The 20020-nt window shown below is 38.0% G+C and overlaps 1 protein-coding gene across 2 annotated transcripts in view; it reads right to left on the bottom strand.

Annotated features, from left to right (window-relative positions):
* ppp2r5ca (protein phosphatase 2, regulatory subunit B', gamma a) overlaps window positions 1-20020 on the bottom strand; it is a 68927-nt gene that overhangs the window by 27842 nt on the left and 21065 nt on the right. For both annotated transcript variants that reach the window (XM_048599648.1, XM_048599649.1), the window contains exons 4-6: window positions 14508-14638; window positions 10061-10120; window positions 2642-2750 (exon numbers count right to left, since the gene is read on the bottom strand). In XM_048599648.1, the coding sequence (XP_048455605.1) occupies window positions 2642-2750; window positions 10061-10120; window positions 14508-14638 (300 nt within the window). The remainder of the gene's footprint in view (window positions 1-2641; window positions 2751-10060; window positions 10121-14507; window positions 14639-20020) is intronic.

Below are 20020 nucleotides of genomic sequence, written 5' to 3'. Positions count from 1 at the left end.
AAACCTATCCCTACTTACATTTAAAACCAGTGACACCAAGGCTCTATTTAGACCGATTTCTGTTGAATTTTCCAGAAAAAAACTGAATATAAAATAAACAATTCTCCTTCAGAATGTGCCATTTATAAAGTCACATCACAGACTAAGAACATCTGATTTGTTTGTGAAAGTACTTGCAAATGAAAATCCACGATAGTATACAAGGTATGTCATAATAATAACAACACATTGAAACATACGTTCCACTGAAAATAATGGCTTGTTATTCAGTTCTAAAGTTGGTAGAAACTGTCCCTCCATTAACAGAGGAAGAAGTTCTGGAGGCAAGTTTTACTCAATCCAATTTAAAATTAAAGTTGTTGAAGTGACAATTGTCCCCTATGCAACTGGTAGGAAAATACACCTTCCAAAACAAAGATTATAGCATGCAGAGACAAAGAAAATAAATATATTTTTAATGTATCTAAAAGATTTAATGTCACAGGATCTGCCTTTGTTTGACAGCAGAGAGATAACATTACAATTCCGAATTATGGAATGGGTTGATAAAATTTGAATTAGCTTTACTTCACTGTTTCGCGCGAGTACGTGACAAAGTTTACAAGTCGCCACTTACGGTGCCATCTCAGGTACAAATTTACCTACGTAAAGATTCTGGAGGTCAAATTCTTAGGAAAAACATTAGAAAAATAGAAGAAATGAAAAGTCCAGCATTACAGATTTTTGCGCCATCTTAAGTACAAAAGTATAAAATCATAGAAGTAAATTAGAATAACAGTCCTTCCAACCTGGTTTGTGCAGGCCCTCACCACCAGACTGCAGGGGCCCTTGCCTCAAAACCGGGAGCCCGTGGTCTGTGATGACTTTACTTGAGGCTCAAGGACAGGAAGTAAGAAGAAAGGAGGAGAAAAAAAAAAAAAAAAAATCACGAAGAGAAAAATAAAGGACGGATCGTATGAGTTCTGGCTGACAAGTCCTACTCTTCCCCATCTTTGAGTAAGCCTATTAAGGCAGATAAATCTATTTCTGTTAACGACCACATTGTGACTCAGTATGGCTACGGTGTCAAAAAACCTGGTTTTGCACATTTTATTGAAATGAATCAGTGGTCATCTGTATAATGCCCTGGTATACGACTACAAATTTGGCTATAGATAGAAAGCTACAGGTGAAGAAGGCTAGAGATCAAAACAGATAGATAATAAAATAAATTGCAAAAGGTTTTTGAAAAATTTGAAGAAATTGACTTTTAACCTGGAAAGACAGTACAAAATAATTGAACATTTACACTAAACTATTTCACATAAAAGATAATTCAGTAAGAGGACTGATCACTAGGTTCATGAATGGTTTGAAAACTGGTGGACGGTAAACAGTGAGGACAGCAGACTTAGGTTACAGGAGGATACAGATGGCTGATCTGTGGCAAATGGAATTCAGTTTGGACAAATGAGGTGATGCATTTAGACAGGACAAGAAGTAAAGGGAATACATGATGAATAGTAGGACCCTGAGAAGTACCAAGGATCAGAGGGACCTTGGTGTGCATGTCCACCAGTCCGTTAAGGTATGAAGGCAGGTAGACGTAAAGGCAAATACTTGCCTTTATCAGCCTAGGCATAGAGGTTAAGAGGAGGGAAGTTATGCTGGAACTGAATAGAAGGTTGGTTAGGCCCCAGCTACAGTACTGTGCAATTCTAGAATCCACATTATAGGAAGGATATGATTACACTGGACAGGGTGTTGGGGAGATTTACCACCAGCTGCCTAGGCTGGAGACTTTTAGTTATGAACAGAGATTGGATGGACTGGGGTGTTTTCCTTGGAACACAGGAGACTGAGGAGGACATGACTGAAATGTATAAAATTATGGAGGGACACTGACAGGGTAGGTAGGAATAAACATTTCCTCTTGGTACAGGGATCAATGACCCGGGGCATGGATTTAAGGTATGGGGCAGGAGGTTTAGAGGGGATACAAGGAAAATGTTTTCATCCAGAGGGTGGTGAGAATCTGGAACACACTGCCTGCAGAACCAGAAACCCACTTAACATTCAATCAGCATTTAGATGTGCACGTGATGCAAAGGCATACGATAGGCCAAGTGCTGGAAAATGGGATTAGAATAGCTAAGTGCTTGTTTTGACTGGTGCAGACCCGATGGGACCTTTTCTGTTCTGTAGACCTCTATGATCAAGACTCTATGAGTGAGTTAATGGGAAAGACAAGAAAAGGCAGTAGTCAAAAAATGGGCTGCACAGAACAAGATGCACATCTGAAGGAAGGGAACATTCCGACAATGGAATACCAAGTTAACACCAGATGCTAGGACTTTTGATCCATAATAACCATAAGTTCTAACTGCTGCTTTCTATAAAGAGATTCAGAGTTAAGGTGGTTGGCATGGTTGCTGTCAGGATACAATACTGCAATTCTTCCTTTCATGGAAGGACCAACTTTAGCCAAGAAATATTCCATTATCACGTTTTTCAATGGAACTAGAGTTACAATATATTGACTTATGGCTAACCACATTGAATAAACTGGATCAATACTAATGAAGTAATTCAGAAATGGCTGTCCAAATTCCTACTTATTTTTTAAAAATCAGTTTCCACAAAATATGTATTCAATATTTACCTGTGGATGATAGACACTGAGAGATTTTACTTTGTGGAGTGGTAACAATACTTTCAGCAAGAAAACTTTGTGTTCTTCTTTCAATGGCAAGGCAAATCCATTAATTATGCTACAGCAAGAAGAAAAAAAATGTTAGCCAATGAAGTACTCACACTACCTATCTACTCCAAATACTTGAAACAAAAATTGGCTTCCAGCAAATCGGTGGTACTGCTGCAGATGTGTTCAAGTTCAGTTGTTTTAAGGGCATCCTCCCATAATCACATACAATTAGTCACAGAACTTAGACTGCAGCTGAAGGAACTTTGGCTTAGAGTTACTAAGTTGGAGGCTGTGCCACATATCAAGAAGGGAGAAATTACTTGGACACTGTTTCAGGAAGCAGTGAAACCCCTTAGGACAAGGTTATCTGATTTGGTCCGTTATTTACATTTGGAGGATGCAACTGCAAGTGAGGTAGGAATGGGGAATTGAGAAGACAGAAGTGGAGGAGCCACAGTCCTTGTGATTGTCAAACAGATTTGAAGGTCCTGCAGTCTGTATGGACAAAAGTTTATGCTGCAAACTGGATGAGTGAACTGACCATGATACTACAGCACAGGAAGCCAACCAGGCAACATTTTTAGGAACATAGTGATAGTAGGAGATTGTAACAAGGGTAGTAGAATAATCACGGGAACTTCAATTTACATGTAAACCGAATAAATTGTCTTAACACTAATACAGTGAAGAATAAATTTCTGAATGCATACAAAATAGTTTTCTAGTACAGTATGAACCAACCGGAAAACAGGCTATTTTAGACTCAGTATTGTATAACAGGATTTAATTAATAACTTCAATGTGAAGGAGCTTCAAGGAATGAGTAATCACAATGTGATGGAATTTTACATTAACTTCTGATTTGTAGGGATCAAACTTTAAATAAAAGGTTATAAGGATCAAATTGCTGTGTAGCTGATCATACATTAAGAAGGTATGATGATGGACAGGCAATGTTAATACATGACCTATTATTAATTTATATTCCTTTGAGATATAAAAACAGCAAGTGATCCAATCATGGCTAACAGAGAAATTAAAGACTGTATTGGGGCAAAGGAAGAGCTCATAAAGTTGCCATGAAAACACTGCATCTGAAGATTGAGAACATATCAGAATTTAGTAAAGGATGAACATTAAATTGATAAAACAAGAGAAAACAGAATATTAAAATAAAAAGTCTCTCTCATTTTTCTAAACTCCAGAGAGTATGGTCCTAAACTGCTCCATCTCTCTTCATAAGACAAATCCCTCCTCTCTGGAATCAATCCACTGAACCTCCTCTTAAGTGCCTCAATGCAACTACATCCCACCTCAAGTAAGGGGATTCAATGCTCCAGGTGCAGTCTATACCTGCATACTAGTTTTGTGTGATTCATATTTCTTGCTTGTTAACTATGGGTGGTGAGGTGTACAATTTACAAAATATGTAACTGAATTTTCAATTAGAGAAAAAAAATCCTAACTTCGTTTTAGCAAGTTGAATCATTCAACTGGTTCGCTTACTTATTGTTCTGCCAGGCAATTTTCATTGGTTATTGGGAGTTTTCTGCATATCTGCCTCCTTTTTGATTTCTACATTTCTTACAAAACCTTTTAATTCTGCATTATTGCTATTTTATCTTAAGCTAAATTAACAAAACATGACAGCAAAGAAGTGACAGAAATACAGCAAAAGGAAGTAATGACAAACAAAATATGTCAACACATATTTCTAGCACATCTCTCATGTTAGGCCAGACAGACCTAACAGAAACAGAGCAGGAATAGGCCTTTGACCCTTCACTACTGACCTGCCATTCAATGTGATTACGGCTGATCACAGAACTCAATACCCTAATCCTACAACGCCGTCCTCCCCCCATCTCTTGATCACTTTAGCCACAAGAGCTATATCTACCTCTTTCTTGAAATCACAATGCTTTGGCCTTTCTTTGATAGTGAATTCCACAGGCTCACAACTCCCTGGGGTAAAGACATTTTTCTGAACTCAGTCCTAAAAGGTTTAGTCCTTATACTTAAACTATGACCCCTGGTTCTTGAATCTCCCACTTTGACAGCATCCTTCCTGTATCTAATCTGTCTGGTCTGGTTAGAGTTTTGTAGGTTTTTACGACATCCCCCCCTCATTCTTCTAAACTCCAGCGAATACAATCCTAACTGATTCACTCTCTTCTCATACATCAATGCTATCATCCTAGAAATCAATTTGGTAAACCTTTGCTGCACCTACTCTATACCAAGACAATCCTTCCTCAGATAAGGAGGCCAAAACTACAAGCAATACTCTAGGTGTGGCGTCACCAATGCCCTGTATAAGTGCAGCAAGACATTCTTGCTCCTGAACTCAAATCCTCTTCCTATGAAGGTCAACATACAGTTTGCCTTCTTTACTGCAACTGAGCACTTACTTTCAGTGACTCTCAACTTCTCTATCTGTCTCCCATAACCCTCAACTCTGATGTCAAACAAAAATTGGAGTTCCTTAGCAATGAATAAATTCAGTGACCCTGCCTACATTGCTCAGAAGAAATTGCACATCTCCATTTTAAATAAGAGATCCCCAATCCGAAACTGTGCCTTCTAGTTCTGAAAACCCCATGAAAACATTCTCACCATTTACCCTGTCAGGCCTCTTTAGAATCAGTAACATCACCTCTCCTGTAAACACCAATAAGTATAGATCCAACTTACTTAACATTTTATCATAAATCAACTCTCTAATTCCAGGAATACAGAGAACAGGAGCATGACAGGCTGCAGGTATCGAAAAAGAACCAAGAAAAGGACTAGGATGGAATTGAAAATGAGTTGGAAAAGATCATGTACAAATAGAGTGCAGATGATTGCAGGAAACTAGCAAACAAGGCACGGGACAAAGAAAGAAGCAGCAGCAAGCTGGAATAGAAATTTGTTTATATTGAAAACAAAAAAATACTACGGTCACATAATCAATAGATATGTCACTCTTATCTGTATAAATCATCCTGTTGCTAAATTTTACTCTCCTTTTTTGTTTCCCTCTCCCATTTTTCCTACTTTGTCTTTTATTCTATTTCCCTTTCAGAAGAGATGCAGATGCTTTGGTGTAGCAGAAAGGAAATTCAAGTTAGTAATGGAGTACTGAATTTTGCACTTGTGGGTAAACAATAGATTTCTCCTGGCCATATCTACAGATTGTAGGCAAATGTCAATTATATGAGGAATTTTGTTACAGCTTCTTGGTGAATGTGGGGGTGCATGGTGGTTTAGATGAGTCTAAATGGCAGGTTGGAAATGAAAGCAAAGCAAATGGACTTCCAAACTGCTTGCCTGATGTCATACAGGAAACTCGCCAGAATGGCAACTGCTGCAGCCATGGGAATACCGAGGTGCAGCAGAGCCGTGAAGAAGGCAGATACTTTAAGAGGCTTTAGAGAGAGGCTGGCATGTTTATATGGCTAGACTCTATTGCTCAGAGGTCAAACTGACAGTAGGATGGAATTATCAGGGCTATGCCAAGCTTTTTGGGACGAAACAATATACAATAAACAATAATATGAGGGTAAAGGTAAAAGTGGAGCTGAGAGAAAAGTTGACATAATGGAACCTAAATATCCTGAAAGGTGAAGCATGAATGAAAAGTGGAAAGGGACTGGGATCAGAGGCAGAAACTACACTAATAAGATTTCTGGGATAATTTTCATATTGGCTCAGATTTGGAATTCAGGCAGATGTTGTAACCTAAAAAGGGAGTAACACAAGGGAACAAGCATTACAAAAAAAATCAAAATTTCCTTGAAATTACGTGATTGCCAATGTTATATGCCTTCCTTATAATTAAGCACTGACATCGAGTATCAAGGTATATGCCTCAAAACCTCCCCCATCCATTAATTGTTGAGACAGTTATAAAATATATTCTTTCCTGTACCTGTTTTAACACTAACAAAATGCTTTGCTAATTGGACATTTTTCTAAAACAGCAATCTGGATCATTTATGAATTGTTCTGAAGGCTTTCCTCTACAATAAAGCACGTTACTTATTCTTACTTGGGTACAAAACAGGAATGCAATGCACTAAAAAGATGCCAAACTGATGTGTGACTGAAGTCTTCAGACACTGTGAGAATTATTAGTGATGTTGCACTAGTCTCCATTTGTAAAACAAATTAATTGACATCACATCATAGTGACAAACTAACACACATGGACTCTTCGATTTTAATTTTAAGAAATCCAAGAGATAGAAACAAACAAACAGATAATGAGACACAAATTAATTTTTGGAATTACAGTTGGTTGCTGTCAGTTTTACTCTTTCAAAATGTCTCTTGCTTTCAATTGTCTTGAGTTCAATGTTTTAATCAACTTTCTTTATATTAACACAAGCTTGAGTGTCCAATTTATTTTTAACACTAAACTAAGCATTTTTGGAAATGAAAACAGGTTTCAGAAAGGTCCATTCTCAGTGCAAAGCACCCAATTGATCAAAAAAAAAACTTAGAATAAAATAATTTCTGAATGGATTATAATATTGCATCTCTTGGAAAGAAGCTATAAGTTTACTATTTTCCTTGTTAACATTTCACCAGTGCAGATTATTGATCTCTTTTGTTATAAGACTGTAGCTTGAAATATGGTAGAACATTGCCTTTTCTAAATTTACTGTGTTCAAATACACATAGGATGCATTGCCCAAATGTAATATGCAATTATCCTGACCATTACTGTTGCTGTGGTTATTTGTTGAGCATGCGTGTGAATTTTGAAAGCAAATGCAGAAATAGTAGATGCAATGGTCATAACCATTCAGTCACCTAAATCCTACGTTTCAGTAAATTGGAAAACTGCAAACATTACATCTCTATTTAAAGACAGGAAGAAGATAGAAATCAGAACCATATAGGCAACTGGTCCAACATCTATCATTGGAAAAGTACTAGAATTCCTAAGGAGTTTTAGAATATCATATTTGAATCAGGCAAAGTCAGAGACAGATGAAGGCAAAGTGTGTGAAACTAATTAGAGTTCTTTGCGGAAGTTACAGACAGGATGGATGAAGGGGGCTGTGATGCTGCTTATTTGCATTTCCAAAAGGTATTCACAACAAGGTACCACATAAAAGATCACGACTCTTGATAAGAGCTTGCCTAACTACCAGGAAACAGAATTATGACAAACTGATCACTTTCAGAATGACAAATAATAATTGTGGTAGAAGAATCAGCACTGGGATCTCAAACTTTTAAAACCTATATCAATGACAAGGATGAAGGGCCACTTTGCATTGTAGCCAGACTTAATAATGATACAAACATAGATAGGAAAGGGATGAGTATGCAAAAGGACATGGATTAAGTGAGTGAGGAATATAATGTGGGGAAATATGAGATTGTTCACTTCAGCAGGAAGAATAGAAAAGTAGATTATTATTAATAATGGAATTTATTAAATTCTTCAATGGAAAGAGACTACAGGATGTGGTGGTACAGAGAGATTTGTATGTTCTTGTATATCTCAAAACAATAGCAGACAGGTACAATGAATAATTAGGAAGACAAATGAAATGTTGGTCTTTATTGTGAGAGAGATGGAGCATAAAATAGGGAATCCTTGCTACAACTGTACAAGGAATTGGGGAGATCACATTTAGGGAGCACTAGGTACAGTTTTGGTCTCTTTACTGAAAGAACAATATATTTGTAATGGAAGCACTTCAGAGACCAGTCACTAGATTCTTGCAAGGAAAGTTTGAACAGACTGGGCCTATTTGCATTGGTGTTGAGAGGAACGAGGGGCAATTTAGCTTAGTTGGCTGGGTTGTAACACGAAATTGATGGCAATGGTGTGGGTTCAATTCCTGTACGTTCAATTCCTGTACCAGTTCCAGTTACAATGAAGCAATCTTCTTCTCTTCTCAACCTCTCCTCTCACCTGAGGCACGGTGACCCTCAGGCTAAACCATCACCAGTCTACTCTCTTGAATGAGAGGGCAGCCCCATAGTCCTCTGGGACTATAGTGACTTTAGCTTAATCTAGTTGAAGCATAAGATTCTGAGGGACCTTGACGGGATAGATGTTGACAGGTTATATTTTCCCTTGAGGCCAATCTAGAAAAATAAGGTTAACTGCATATAGGCCATTCATTTGATAACTGTATGTGCACAAATGAAGAGACAAGCTGACTGATATTGATGGTAGGGATGTGAGGCTTATAGAGTTGCAAGCTATTCATTTGTAATGTTTAACTTCATAATTAAATCAAAAGTGAAAAAAGATAAGACTTTCAGCCTTCATCAATTCATTGTAAGGAATTCAACAGGCACACTAAAAATAAGGGTGTCTACTATTTAAGAGGAAGATGAGGTGGAATTTCTTCTGAATGTAGTTGGCCTGTGGAATTTTCCTCCCCAGAGAGCAGTGAATCAATCTGCCAGATATATGAATCATGCTGCAATTTACAACACCAAATCTCATCACTTTTTTGGGAAATACAACTGAAACAGTGGGCACGGGACTAGCCCCAACCTGTCAACCATTATTTTGTTTTTAAATTGTGTGCATACATTTACTTGCATTGCTATTCTACCTTTCACTTAAAACCATCTCATACATAGGTTGCACAATACAATTAATAAATAAACTTTGAGAACTTTATTTAAAGTTCAACACCTGACCCAAAGAATACAAAATGGTATAAAATTCCATAGCAGTAAACTTTACTTAAGTTTCTATTTTCAAGTATTTCAAAGTATGAGTTTGCTGCTCATTTTTAAATATTTTTCTCCCTTCCCCTTCTCAAGTAAGCATACACACATATTTTGAGATAGTTTTCTAAACTCTCATGTAAATTTTAATTTAGATATATTTTATAAATTTCTCAGAATACATCCTTAAGTATTGTTGAACATCAACTTTATCATGTTAAAGATGTTAAAATCACTTGCATTTCCTGTGACTTTCATCGTTCTTGGCTACTTCTGCATGAAACATAATGCAGTTATTTGCTGCTTTAATCGAATTGTAATACTTCAAAGATCTTATCTATTTTCAAGTGCAAATTACAGGTCAAGATTTTTGTTAATATAAACACCTACTGGAATAATAAACCTCGTCACAAGCACACACATACTTAAATGCATTACCACATGGGAGCAAAACAAGTACCAACAACCTACTTACATTTCCTTTTGATATACCACAGACCTATTTTTAAATATTTCTACTCAAACAAACTATACTCACATGCACACTCTCTTCTGGTAGTTATGGTGGTTATAAATCGATACTTTTGACTAAATGTTCTTTTGAAAAAATAAGTATATTGCTTTCAATTGTCAGTTTTAAAATTCAGAATACCTCCACATTGCTCAAAGAAAATAGCAATTACTCACCTTCCCAAAATTTCCAATAATTCTGCTATACCATTGTGATGTTCAGTTTCATAAATAAACCTAGGACGAATGAAATAATTATAACATATTCAGAAAAGAATCACACTCAATCCTATTAACTAAATGTACAAGCCAGACAGCAATAGAGAATTATATAATTATAAAGAATTATAATTATACAAAAGGTTGTATTCTAGAAATCCAGTTCAGAGGTCCAATTTCATCATGCAAGTAGAGAAACGGAAATTAATTTGAGAGTGGGAAGTTGCTTAGTTGTGAAAAATATCAACTTGTAATAATATCGTACCTTTAAGATATTGGAACATGCCAAGGCATTCTTTACAGGACATGAGAAATATAACATTAAGCTACATTACGAGCAAAATCTTGGTGATGCATCACTTGTGCCATCACCCATCTTTTCTTATTTATATCTTTCAATCATCGATTCTCTTCTCTCTCAAATGCCTGTCTAGCTTTCACATAAACGAATCTATACTATTCACTTCAACCACTTCCTGTGGCACCAAGTTCCATACTGCCTCTACTCTTTCGGTTGAGAAATTTCTTCTGTATTCATAGTTGGATTTCTTGGCAACTCTTGGGCAGCACAGTGGTTAGCACTGCTACCTCTCAACGCCAGGGACCCGGGTTCAACCCCACTCTCAGGCAACTGTCTGTGTGGACTCTGCACATTCTCGCCGTGTCTGTGTGGGTTTCCTCCGGGTGCTCTGGTTTCCTCTCAGTCCAAATACATGCAGGTTAACTGGATTGGCAGAATTAAGTTGCCTACTGTATCCAGGGATGTGCAGGCTAGGTGGGTTAGCTATGAGAAAGGGTAAGGTTATGCAGTGGGTCTGGGTGGGATGCTCTTCAGAGGGTCAGTGCAATCTTGATGGACCAAATGGCCCCTCTCTGCACTGTAGTGATTTAGGAGTCTATGAAACTCTTAAAACTGATAGCCTCTAATTAGCACGAAAAAGAAAAGTTCACTCTGTACCTGCTCTATCAAAACTTTCAAGATACCTATTACGAAAAACCAAGAGAAAACTCCTACTGATCCATCACCAACTGCACTTCTTAAATATTAGATCAACATTCCTTCATATTGCTTTTAATCTGAAGAACAAAGGTCAAGAATGCATGCCATTTTGAGGACTTCAAAATTTTCCACTAAAGGCACCTTTATTGTACAAGCACTAGTCCAGAAGGGCAGGGTTCCCAGAGCGAGCTTGAGAACCAACCTACTCGCCCATGTACTGTCAAACATATTGGATAGTACTATCAGAAGTGGCTTTAGCACAAAACAACAAGATAAAATTCTGTCTCCACTGTAAGGTGTCATCACCACCATAAATGGGACAGTGCAAAGAAAAATCTATTTCTGAAATTAGGTATGAACAGCTGAGGTGAACCAAATACTGCCACATTGTGACTGGCCACATCCCTGAATCCTTGATCACAATCAAGTTAGGAGACCAACAATGGTTCAATATAGAGTATAAGAATATCTATCAGGAGTAGCACGATTCTAACTGCACATGCCTGGAGTCCAAGCACCTTAAATTAGGAGGCAGAATGTCAGTAGAGGAAGGAAGGAAGGAAAAGGAAGCAAATCCTACACTCCAGGTCCTACTACCTCATATAATGTCCTGCTGCACGTGCTCAAAAATCTGAGGGCTGAGAATTGACTTGTTCAATTCCATTAAGATAAATGGCAGAAACTTGCATCCCTGAGCAGATGCCATTCTCAAATTGAAAGACGATGATGCACAGCTTCATATTACATAATAACTTAAGAAAAGATAGTATACCGTGCAACATGCATGTCAAACACCAAACATTTTAGGTTACAAAAACATCTAAATAGCTCTGCACCCAACAGATGAGAGGAAAATTCTACTGCTATCACATCAGGTCAAGAATTGTGGCAATTAACCAGGAAACAGTCAAGAGAAAGCTTCATGAATATCCTCAGTCAGAATGGAGCCCAGGGTGCGGGTGCAATATAGAAGGCTGAAGTGCTTGCATCTGTCTTTGAATAGATGATCCTATTGTTTCTTTCTAATAGCTCCATTGTAAATATGACATACATTGGACTTAATTGGTTTACTTAAGTAACTTATGGCACTGAAAACTGCAAAGACTAAAAATCCCAACTAAAGTGTTGAAGATATTTAGACAAAAGCAGCTACTCTTCCAGCCAAGCTGCTTTGATACAGCTGTGATACAATGTGAATGATTGCCTAGCTATTTCCTAGATGTGTGTTTGTGTGTGTGTACACATATTATTTGTATATAAAAAACTGACTGTCACCACATTAGCCTTCTCAATCAGTACAGCAATGGAAGAAGTCATCAATAATGCCAAATTAATTATACTCCCCAATATCCTGCTTGATTCTCAGATTAAGCTCTGCTTGAATCATTCTATTTCAAATCTTATCAAAACCTTCAGCCAGACATGATGCAAGAGCTGGATGCTGGGAGGAGTTGGTCTCAATGTTATTTTACCAAGTAGGTCACCTAACGACTAGCAAAACTTAAATTAAAAAGGACTAGTGTCTTACTGATGATCATTGTGGTTGGCAGAGGTCAGTCATCCATAAGTCCCATGACAATTATGCACTGCTCCTCAGATAAGTGCGCATCCAATCAACTTACTTGTTTCATTAGATGATTTTTAATCCAAAAATAAGCTTATTCCATAATGTTTAACTCTAACAAGTTTTCCAATATCAAACCATTTTTGCCAGGAATCATAGAATCCCTACAGTACAGATAAACGTAATTTGGCCCACAAAGTTTGCACTTGGCTTCTGAACAACATCCCACCCTATTCCCATAACCCTACATTAACCATGGCTAATCCACCTAACCTGCACATCCCTGGACACTACAGGACAACTTAGCACGGCTAGTTCACCTAACCTGCACATTTTTGGACTATGGGAAGAAACTGAAGCACCCGGCAGAAACTCAGACAGACATAGGGAGAACGTACAAACTTCACATGTACAATCACCCAAGGCTGGAATTGAACCTGGGTTCCTGGACTGTGAGGCAGCAGTGCTAACCGCTGAGCCACTGTGCTGCCCCCCGGATGGAATTTTGAGTTGGGCTGATGAACAGCAAGTAACATTTTCAGAGTAAATAACAGAGGAAGTCTAGTTGTATCTTCATGATTTTCAGTGGTAGCATTACCTTGGAGCCCTCAGCAACCAGCAAATGAACCAGTCTTGTCCATTGTTATTATGATGTTACAAGAGCAACAGTACAATGATTCACCTTTAAATTTCTTAAAACCTCTCCACATTTACAACACCATTTAGGAAAGTGATGGAATATCTGTCACTCATCTGGCTAAGAGCAGCTGCAACACTTCTCAAAATAATCATATAACACAGAGATAGTAGGAACTGCCGACGCTGGAGATTCTGAGATAACAAGGTGTAGAGCTGGATGAACACAGCAGGCCAAGGAGCATCAGAGGAGCAGGAAAGCTGACACTTCGGGTCAAGACCCTTCTTCAGAAGAAGGGTCTCGACCCGAAATGTCAGCTTTCCTGCTTGGCCTGCTGTGTTCATCCAGCTCTACACCTTGTTATCTCATATAACACAGAACAGCTTGTTTGATCAGTACCTCCCATTAATGACACTTTGTAGCTGCAGTGTACATGATCAACAGGTGGCATTTCTCTCTCTCCTGTAATCTCCACTGCTGGATTATGAGTGACAACATAGCAAGAATATCATCATCCTTAAGTCACATGCAAGTTGCATATCTACTGCTGCTAATTAACCTCCTAGAATACTCTATCCTACGGCAACACCATCACCACCTTCAGTGTAATTACAGATGGATAATAAATGTGGTCACGCACAGCCCACATCCTTAGATTAAAATTGAAAGTCACACTGTGGTATGATCTGGCCAGATCATACCAAGCGTGCTTTATTCAATTCTGGCCAAAGTGCAAAGGAGTTATTAAAGCAGAGAAAGAAGATTAGGAGCAACAAGCTGATTTATGGTATTGGACAACTGTGGATTAAGACAACAGTGGACTTGAGAGTCTTGAAAGGTGACCATATGCAGGTTAATAGTAAGTTCAGAGAAAACTTTTGTGCTGAACCATTTGTAGAAGGAGCTCAAACTTTAAAAAGTACATTTAAGACTACAACCACCAGCAAGTTTCTTTTCAGAATAACAAAGCCATGAAAACTCTGGGATTGTTTAATGAGCAATTGAATTTCTCAATGGCAGGAAAAAGAATGTCACATAGATTACCTGCCCAGAAATGCCCAATGGTGGGTTGAAGAGTGTTTGCTTTAACCTCTTAAACATTCAAAGCAATTGGGATTCTAGTTTTAAAAGGTTACAGACTAGATGCCCAATTACTAATTTAAAAATATGGGATGTGAATTTATACAAGTTTTTGGTCACACACCTATAAAATATATTATTGATTTGTTTTCTGATATAAGCCCTTAGGCCCAAGAATTTTCCATAGATACGATGCAGAGTTGTTTTCAAGAAGTCTCGCTCACGTGGATCTTCACTGTCAAATAATTCTAATAGCTGTTGAAAAGAAAAAGTTAACGTTAGATTGAAAGTTTATGTATACACATGCATAATCCTGGCTAGGTAAGAACTATAACTTTTATTGGTTGCAAATGCTTGACAATTGTAAACAGGTCAGATAACATTAGTTTTGGAGACAGTCTGTGGCCACCCTTCAAAAGACTTCTCGTTCTCTTCACATTATTCTTTTTTCTTACTAACACCAAACTACACAGCCAACAAATCTAACTTGACAAAGGTGTATACAGTTGATGCAAATTCATCAGTTTGATCATGTTTATGCAGATATTTAATTAAGCTTAAAAATTGAAACTCAGGGGTTCTTGCAGTGTAGTGATAGCATCCCTGACTCTAGTCCACAAAGCCCGGGTTCAAGTCCCACCTCCTTCAGAAGTGTGTTGCAATATCTTTACAGGTTGAGGGTGCCAAGTTCTAATGAGGGAAGGAATAAAAACCATAGGAGAGATAACATATTGGCTGAAGAGGTAGTGCAATGTGCAGGGATTCAGTTTCTCGGATCACTGGGATCTCTTCTGGGACAGAAAAGACAGGTTTCACCTGAACTGGAAAAGGACCAATATCCTGGCCTTTGAGAGGGAGGGTGGGGACTTCATAACTAACAGCAAAAATAGAAAGATGAGGATGGTTCTGAATCAGAAAAGAGCAAGCTAATTAGCAAAGGCAGACATGAGCAAGTCAGAGAACAAAGTAACTGAAGAATTAAACTGCATTTATTTCAATGCAAGAGGTCTTAGATACAAGGCTGATTAACTCAGGGCATTATGGGAACATGGGACTCAGACATCATAGCTATTACAGAAACTTGGCTGAGGGAAGGACAGGACAGGACTGGAAGCTGAACTTTCCAGGTTTTAGGTAAAATAGGAAGGATGGAAAGAGAGGTGCAGGGGGAGTGGCATTTTTGGTTAAGGACATTTTTAAATCAAGGAAAACATAACTAATTAAAGAACATATTTCTAAGGGATCATTTAGTGAAAACATATAGGTTGAAATTAGAGATAAGAAAGGGAAGATCACCTTGATGGGATAGTACTATAGGTTCTCTCAATCATCAGAGCGAAATTGGGAAGCAAATATGTAGAGAGATCTCAAATATACGTAAGAATAATAAGGTTGTAATAGCAGGGATTTTAATTTTCCAAACATTGACTGCCGTTGTATTAAAGGCTTAGATGGTGAAGAATTTGTTAACTGTGTTCAAGAAAATTTTATTTATCAATATGTAAATGCTCCTTCTCTTGGGAAGGAAGATAAGGCAAGTGACTGAAGTGTTAGTATGGGAACACTTTGTGACTAAACGAACAGAATACTATTAATTTCAAAATAGTTATGGAAAAAGATGTCTGCCATAAAAGTTAAAGCTCTTAATTGGAGTAAGGCAAAGTTGATTGGAATAGACTGTCCAGAGGTAAAGGGGCGAATGACAAGTGGGAGGTCTTCAAAATTGTGGTAACAACAGTTCAGAAGCATTACGTTTCTATTAGAGTGAAAGGTAAGGCTGCTAAGACTAGGGAACAATGGATGAATGAAGATATTGAAGTTATAGTCAAGAATAAAAAAAACATATCAGATATGGACAACTAGGATCAAATAAATCTCTTGGACAGTATAAAGAGTGTCGAGCTATTCTTGAGGAGGACATCAGGAAGGCAAAGAGGGGAAATGAGATAGTCTTGGTTCATAAGATTAAAGAGAACCCAAAAAGATTCTACAAATACATTAACAGCAAGACAGCAATTAGAGACAGAGTAGGATCCCTTAAAGATTAACAATTTTGTCTTTGTGTTGAACCTCAAGAGATGGGAGAGATATTAAATGAATATGTCATGTCAGTTTTTACTGTTGACAAAGAAATGGAGGCTAGAGAACTCAGGGAAATAAATATTGATGTTTTGGAAACAGTTCATGTTACGAAGAGTACATGCTGGAAACTCTTGGAAAACGCAACAGGTAGACAAATGTCCAGGACCCGATCAAAATGTGTCCCAGGACACTGGGGGAGGTTAGGGAGGAAACTGCAGGGCCCCTAGCGGAAATATTTGCATGATCTACATACATGGGTGAAGCATTGGAGAACTGGAGGATGGCTAATATTGAGCCATTGTTTAAGAAAGGCTATGAGGAGAAGCCTAGAAACTACAGACCTGAGAGTCTGATGTCAGTGGTGGGTAAATTGTTGAAGGTGGCTCTGAAACATAGGATTTATATGCATTTGGAGAGACAAGGATTGATTGGGGAAAGTCAGCATGGTTTTGTGCGAGGAAAATCATGTCTCAAAAACTTGACTGAATTTTCCGTAAATGAAGTAACCAAAAAGATTGATGAGGGTAGAGCGACATACATTGTTTACTTGAACTTGAGTAAAGCCTTTGACAAGATTCCACGTGGTAGACTAATTTGTACGTTTACAATCACAACATTTAAAAGGCATCTGGATGGGTATATCAATAGAAAGGGTTGACAGGTCTATGGGCCAAATGCTGGCAAATAGGACTAGATTAAATTTGGATATCTGGTCGGCATGGACAAATTCAACCGAAAAGTCTGTTTCCATGCTGTATATCTCTATGACTCTAGTTACATTGTATCACATGGGATTCAGGGTGAGCTTGCCAACTGGATGCAAACTTTGCTTACGGTAGAAGACAGTGGGTCGTGGTGGTGGAGGAGAGTTATTTTTTGGACTCTAGGCCTGTGACCAGCGGTGTTCCACACGGATCAATACTGGGTCCACTTTTGTTTGTCAATTATATAAATTATTTGGATAAGAATATAGGAGGCATGGCTAGTATGTTTGCAGATGACACCAAAATTGGTGGTATAGTAGACAGTGAAGAAGGTTAACTAAGATTACTAAGAGATCTTGAAAAATTGGGTCAACGGGCTGAGTAGTGATAAAATGGAGTTTAATTTGGATAAATGTGAAATATTGCATTTTGGTAATACAAACAAGAACAGGACTTGATGCTGGTGAGACCCACTGCACAGTTCTGGTCATCCTGTTATAAGAAGGATATTATTAAACTGGAGAGGGTTCAGTAAAGATTTACCAGGATGTTGCCGGGAATGGAGGGTTTGAGATATATATAAAAAAAAAAAGAGACATTTTCACTGGAGCATAGGAGGTTGAGGAGTGACCTTACTGAAGTTTATAAGATCATGAAGCACGTGGATAAAGGTGAATGACAAGTATCTTTTCCCTAGAGTAGGGGAGTTCAAAACCAGGGGGCACAGGTTTAAGGTGAAAGGAGAAAGATTTAAAAATCATGAGGGGTAACTTTTTTTTTTGAAAAAAAAGAGTGGTTTGCATATGGAAATGAACTGCCAGAGAAAGTGGTGGATGCAGGTACAGTTACAATGTTTAAAAGACATTTGGATAAGTTCATGAATAGGAAAGATTTGGAGGGATATGGGCCAAGCGGAGCCATGCGGAACTTGGTTAGATTGGGAATATGTTCAGCAGGGACCAGTTGGACTGAAGGGTCTGTTTCCATGCTGTAGGACTGTAACGGAGTTTAAAAAAAAATCTAAACGTAACTTAGGAGTAGAACAGCACCAAGAAACCTCATGTTATTTGGGAACTATGCTTTTGACATGCTGGATATTCTTTTTGAAGATTAGTTCACCTCTTAAATGCAAGCAAAGTTTTTAATATGCTGCAACAATTGCAAACCAGAGTACAGATTAGAAGGGCATTACCTATTCAGAGTTGTGACTGCAATATGGACACGAACAAAAGAGGTTAACACTAGGCCAATGAACTCCTTTATATAATAAGTAGTACTGAATGCAAAATTAAGCTCAGGGTCCAGCTTTGGAGGCAGATCAACTAGCCAATCTTGGGCACTTGGATAAAATCATTCAAGTGTTAACTGAAATGTTGATGACATTTCTAGAAATATCTCAACTTTGACTCCAACAACTTACCAGTTAGCTACATAGATCATTAATATTCATTAAAAATTTAAATAGGTACTTAGGTGCTAACAATGGAACTAGAGCCCAGAAGTCAAGCTTCCTCCTCCCTCCAAACTGCTTGTGCTGAGACCTAATACGATAACCTAGGTTTACGTTCCACCCCAGGTCCTAAAACATCAATCTTATCACTAAGTAGAATAACAATTTAAATTTGCATGCCTGGTCTGATCATGTGAGATGCCGTAGTTAATTAAATGCAAGAAATGAAATTCCTAATCTCAATTTAAAAGGAAGTGTGAAATCTTATCGCAAGGAGAGGGTGGCATTGTGGTAATGTTGTTGGATGAATAACCCAAAATCACAGGTTAACGCTTTGGGGACATGAGTTCAAATCCCCGCATGGTAAATGGTGAAATTTGAATTTAATAAAAATTTGCATGAGGGAGACATTGTACTGGTGATCATATAACAGTTATTGATTGTTGTAAAAATCCCTCAGGATTACTAAATGTCCCTTATGGAAGGAAATCTTCCATCTTTACCTGGTCTGGCCTACACATGACTCCAGACCGAGGTGATTTTTAACCACCCTACGGGCAATTAGGAATGGGTAATAAATGCTGGTCGAGCCAGCGATGCCCACATCCCATAGGTGAATAAAAAGAATTCCATTTAGTATTGTGAAAACAAAGCCTTTTCTACCTCAATCTATATCAATTACATCTTGAAGAAGGGGAATTGAGCAAACCCAGAATCAATCTCACGTTAACTAATTAAACAAAGCAGCATTTAATCAACTAATAAAATTCCTGCTGACTGGGGCAGTTTCTCTCGCATTACACCCCAAACTATTCAAAATATTCACCAATTTTCTTAACAGTTTGTTAAAACGTGGAAACAGGAAAACAAATTTCCTTGAAAGGCATGGCTAGTAATAACTTAAAGCTACTAAAAGGACATCTGTTGCACAGATGCTGCACAGTAAAACTACCCAGCAATCCATAACAGCAGGCGAGCTTCCCAAGGAATCCAAAACACCAAATCTGTCCTAAAAACACTAGTGCATCAACCTTTTCCTCCTTGGCTTGAAAATGAGAATCTACTAGCCTCATCAAGAATATGAAAGCACACACAACGCAAAAACTATACATATATAGACAGATGCGAAAGAAAACCAGTTCAAAACTTTAGTGGCCCCCACTGGAAATAAACAGAGTTTGCTAACTACTTTGCTCTCCCCAAAAACCCATAGGTGACGATCAAACAAGAAATGCAACTATCCCTTGCCCATTCTGATCTCATTACGTTGTCCAATCACAGAATCTTTCAAATCACCCACAATTAAAGTAGAATTATCTACACATAGCCCAAAAGCAGATTATTTGACCCAGGCCAGCTGTTTTATTGTACACAAGCCTCCAACCACAAGGATCTGCATAC

The sequence above is a fragment of the Rhincodon typus genome, chromosome 8 (genome assembly GCF_021869965.1).
Source record: "Rhincodon typus isolate 14 chromosome 8, sRhiTyp1.1, whole genome shotgun sequence".
NCBI lineage: Eukaryota > Metazoa > Chordata > Chondrichthyes > Orectolobiformes > Rhincodontidae > Rhincodon > Rhincodon typus.
The sequence above is the reverse complement of the archived record's forward strand: the minus strand, read 5'-3'. Positions and strand labels throughout refer to the sequence as shown.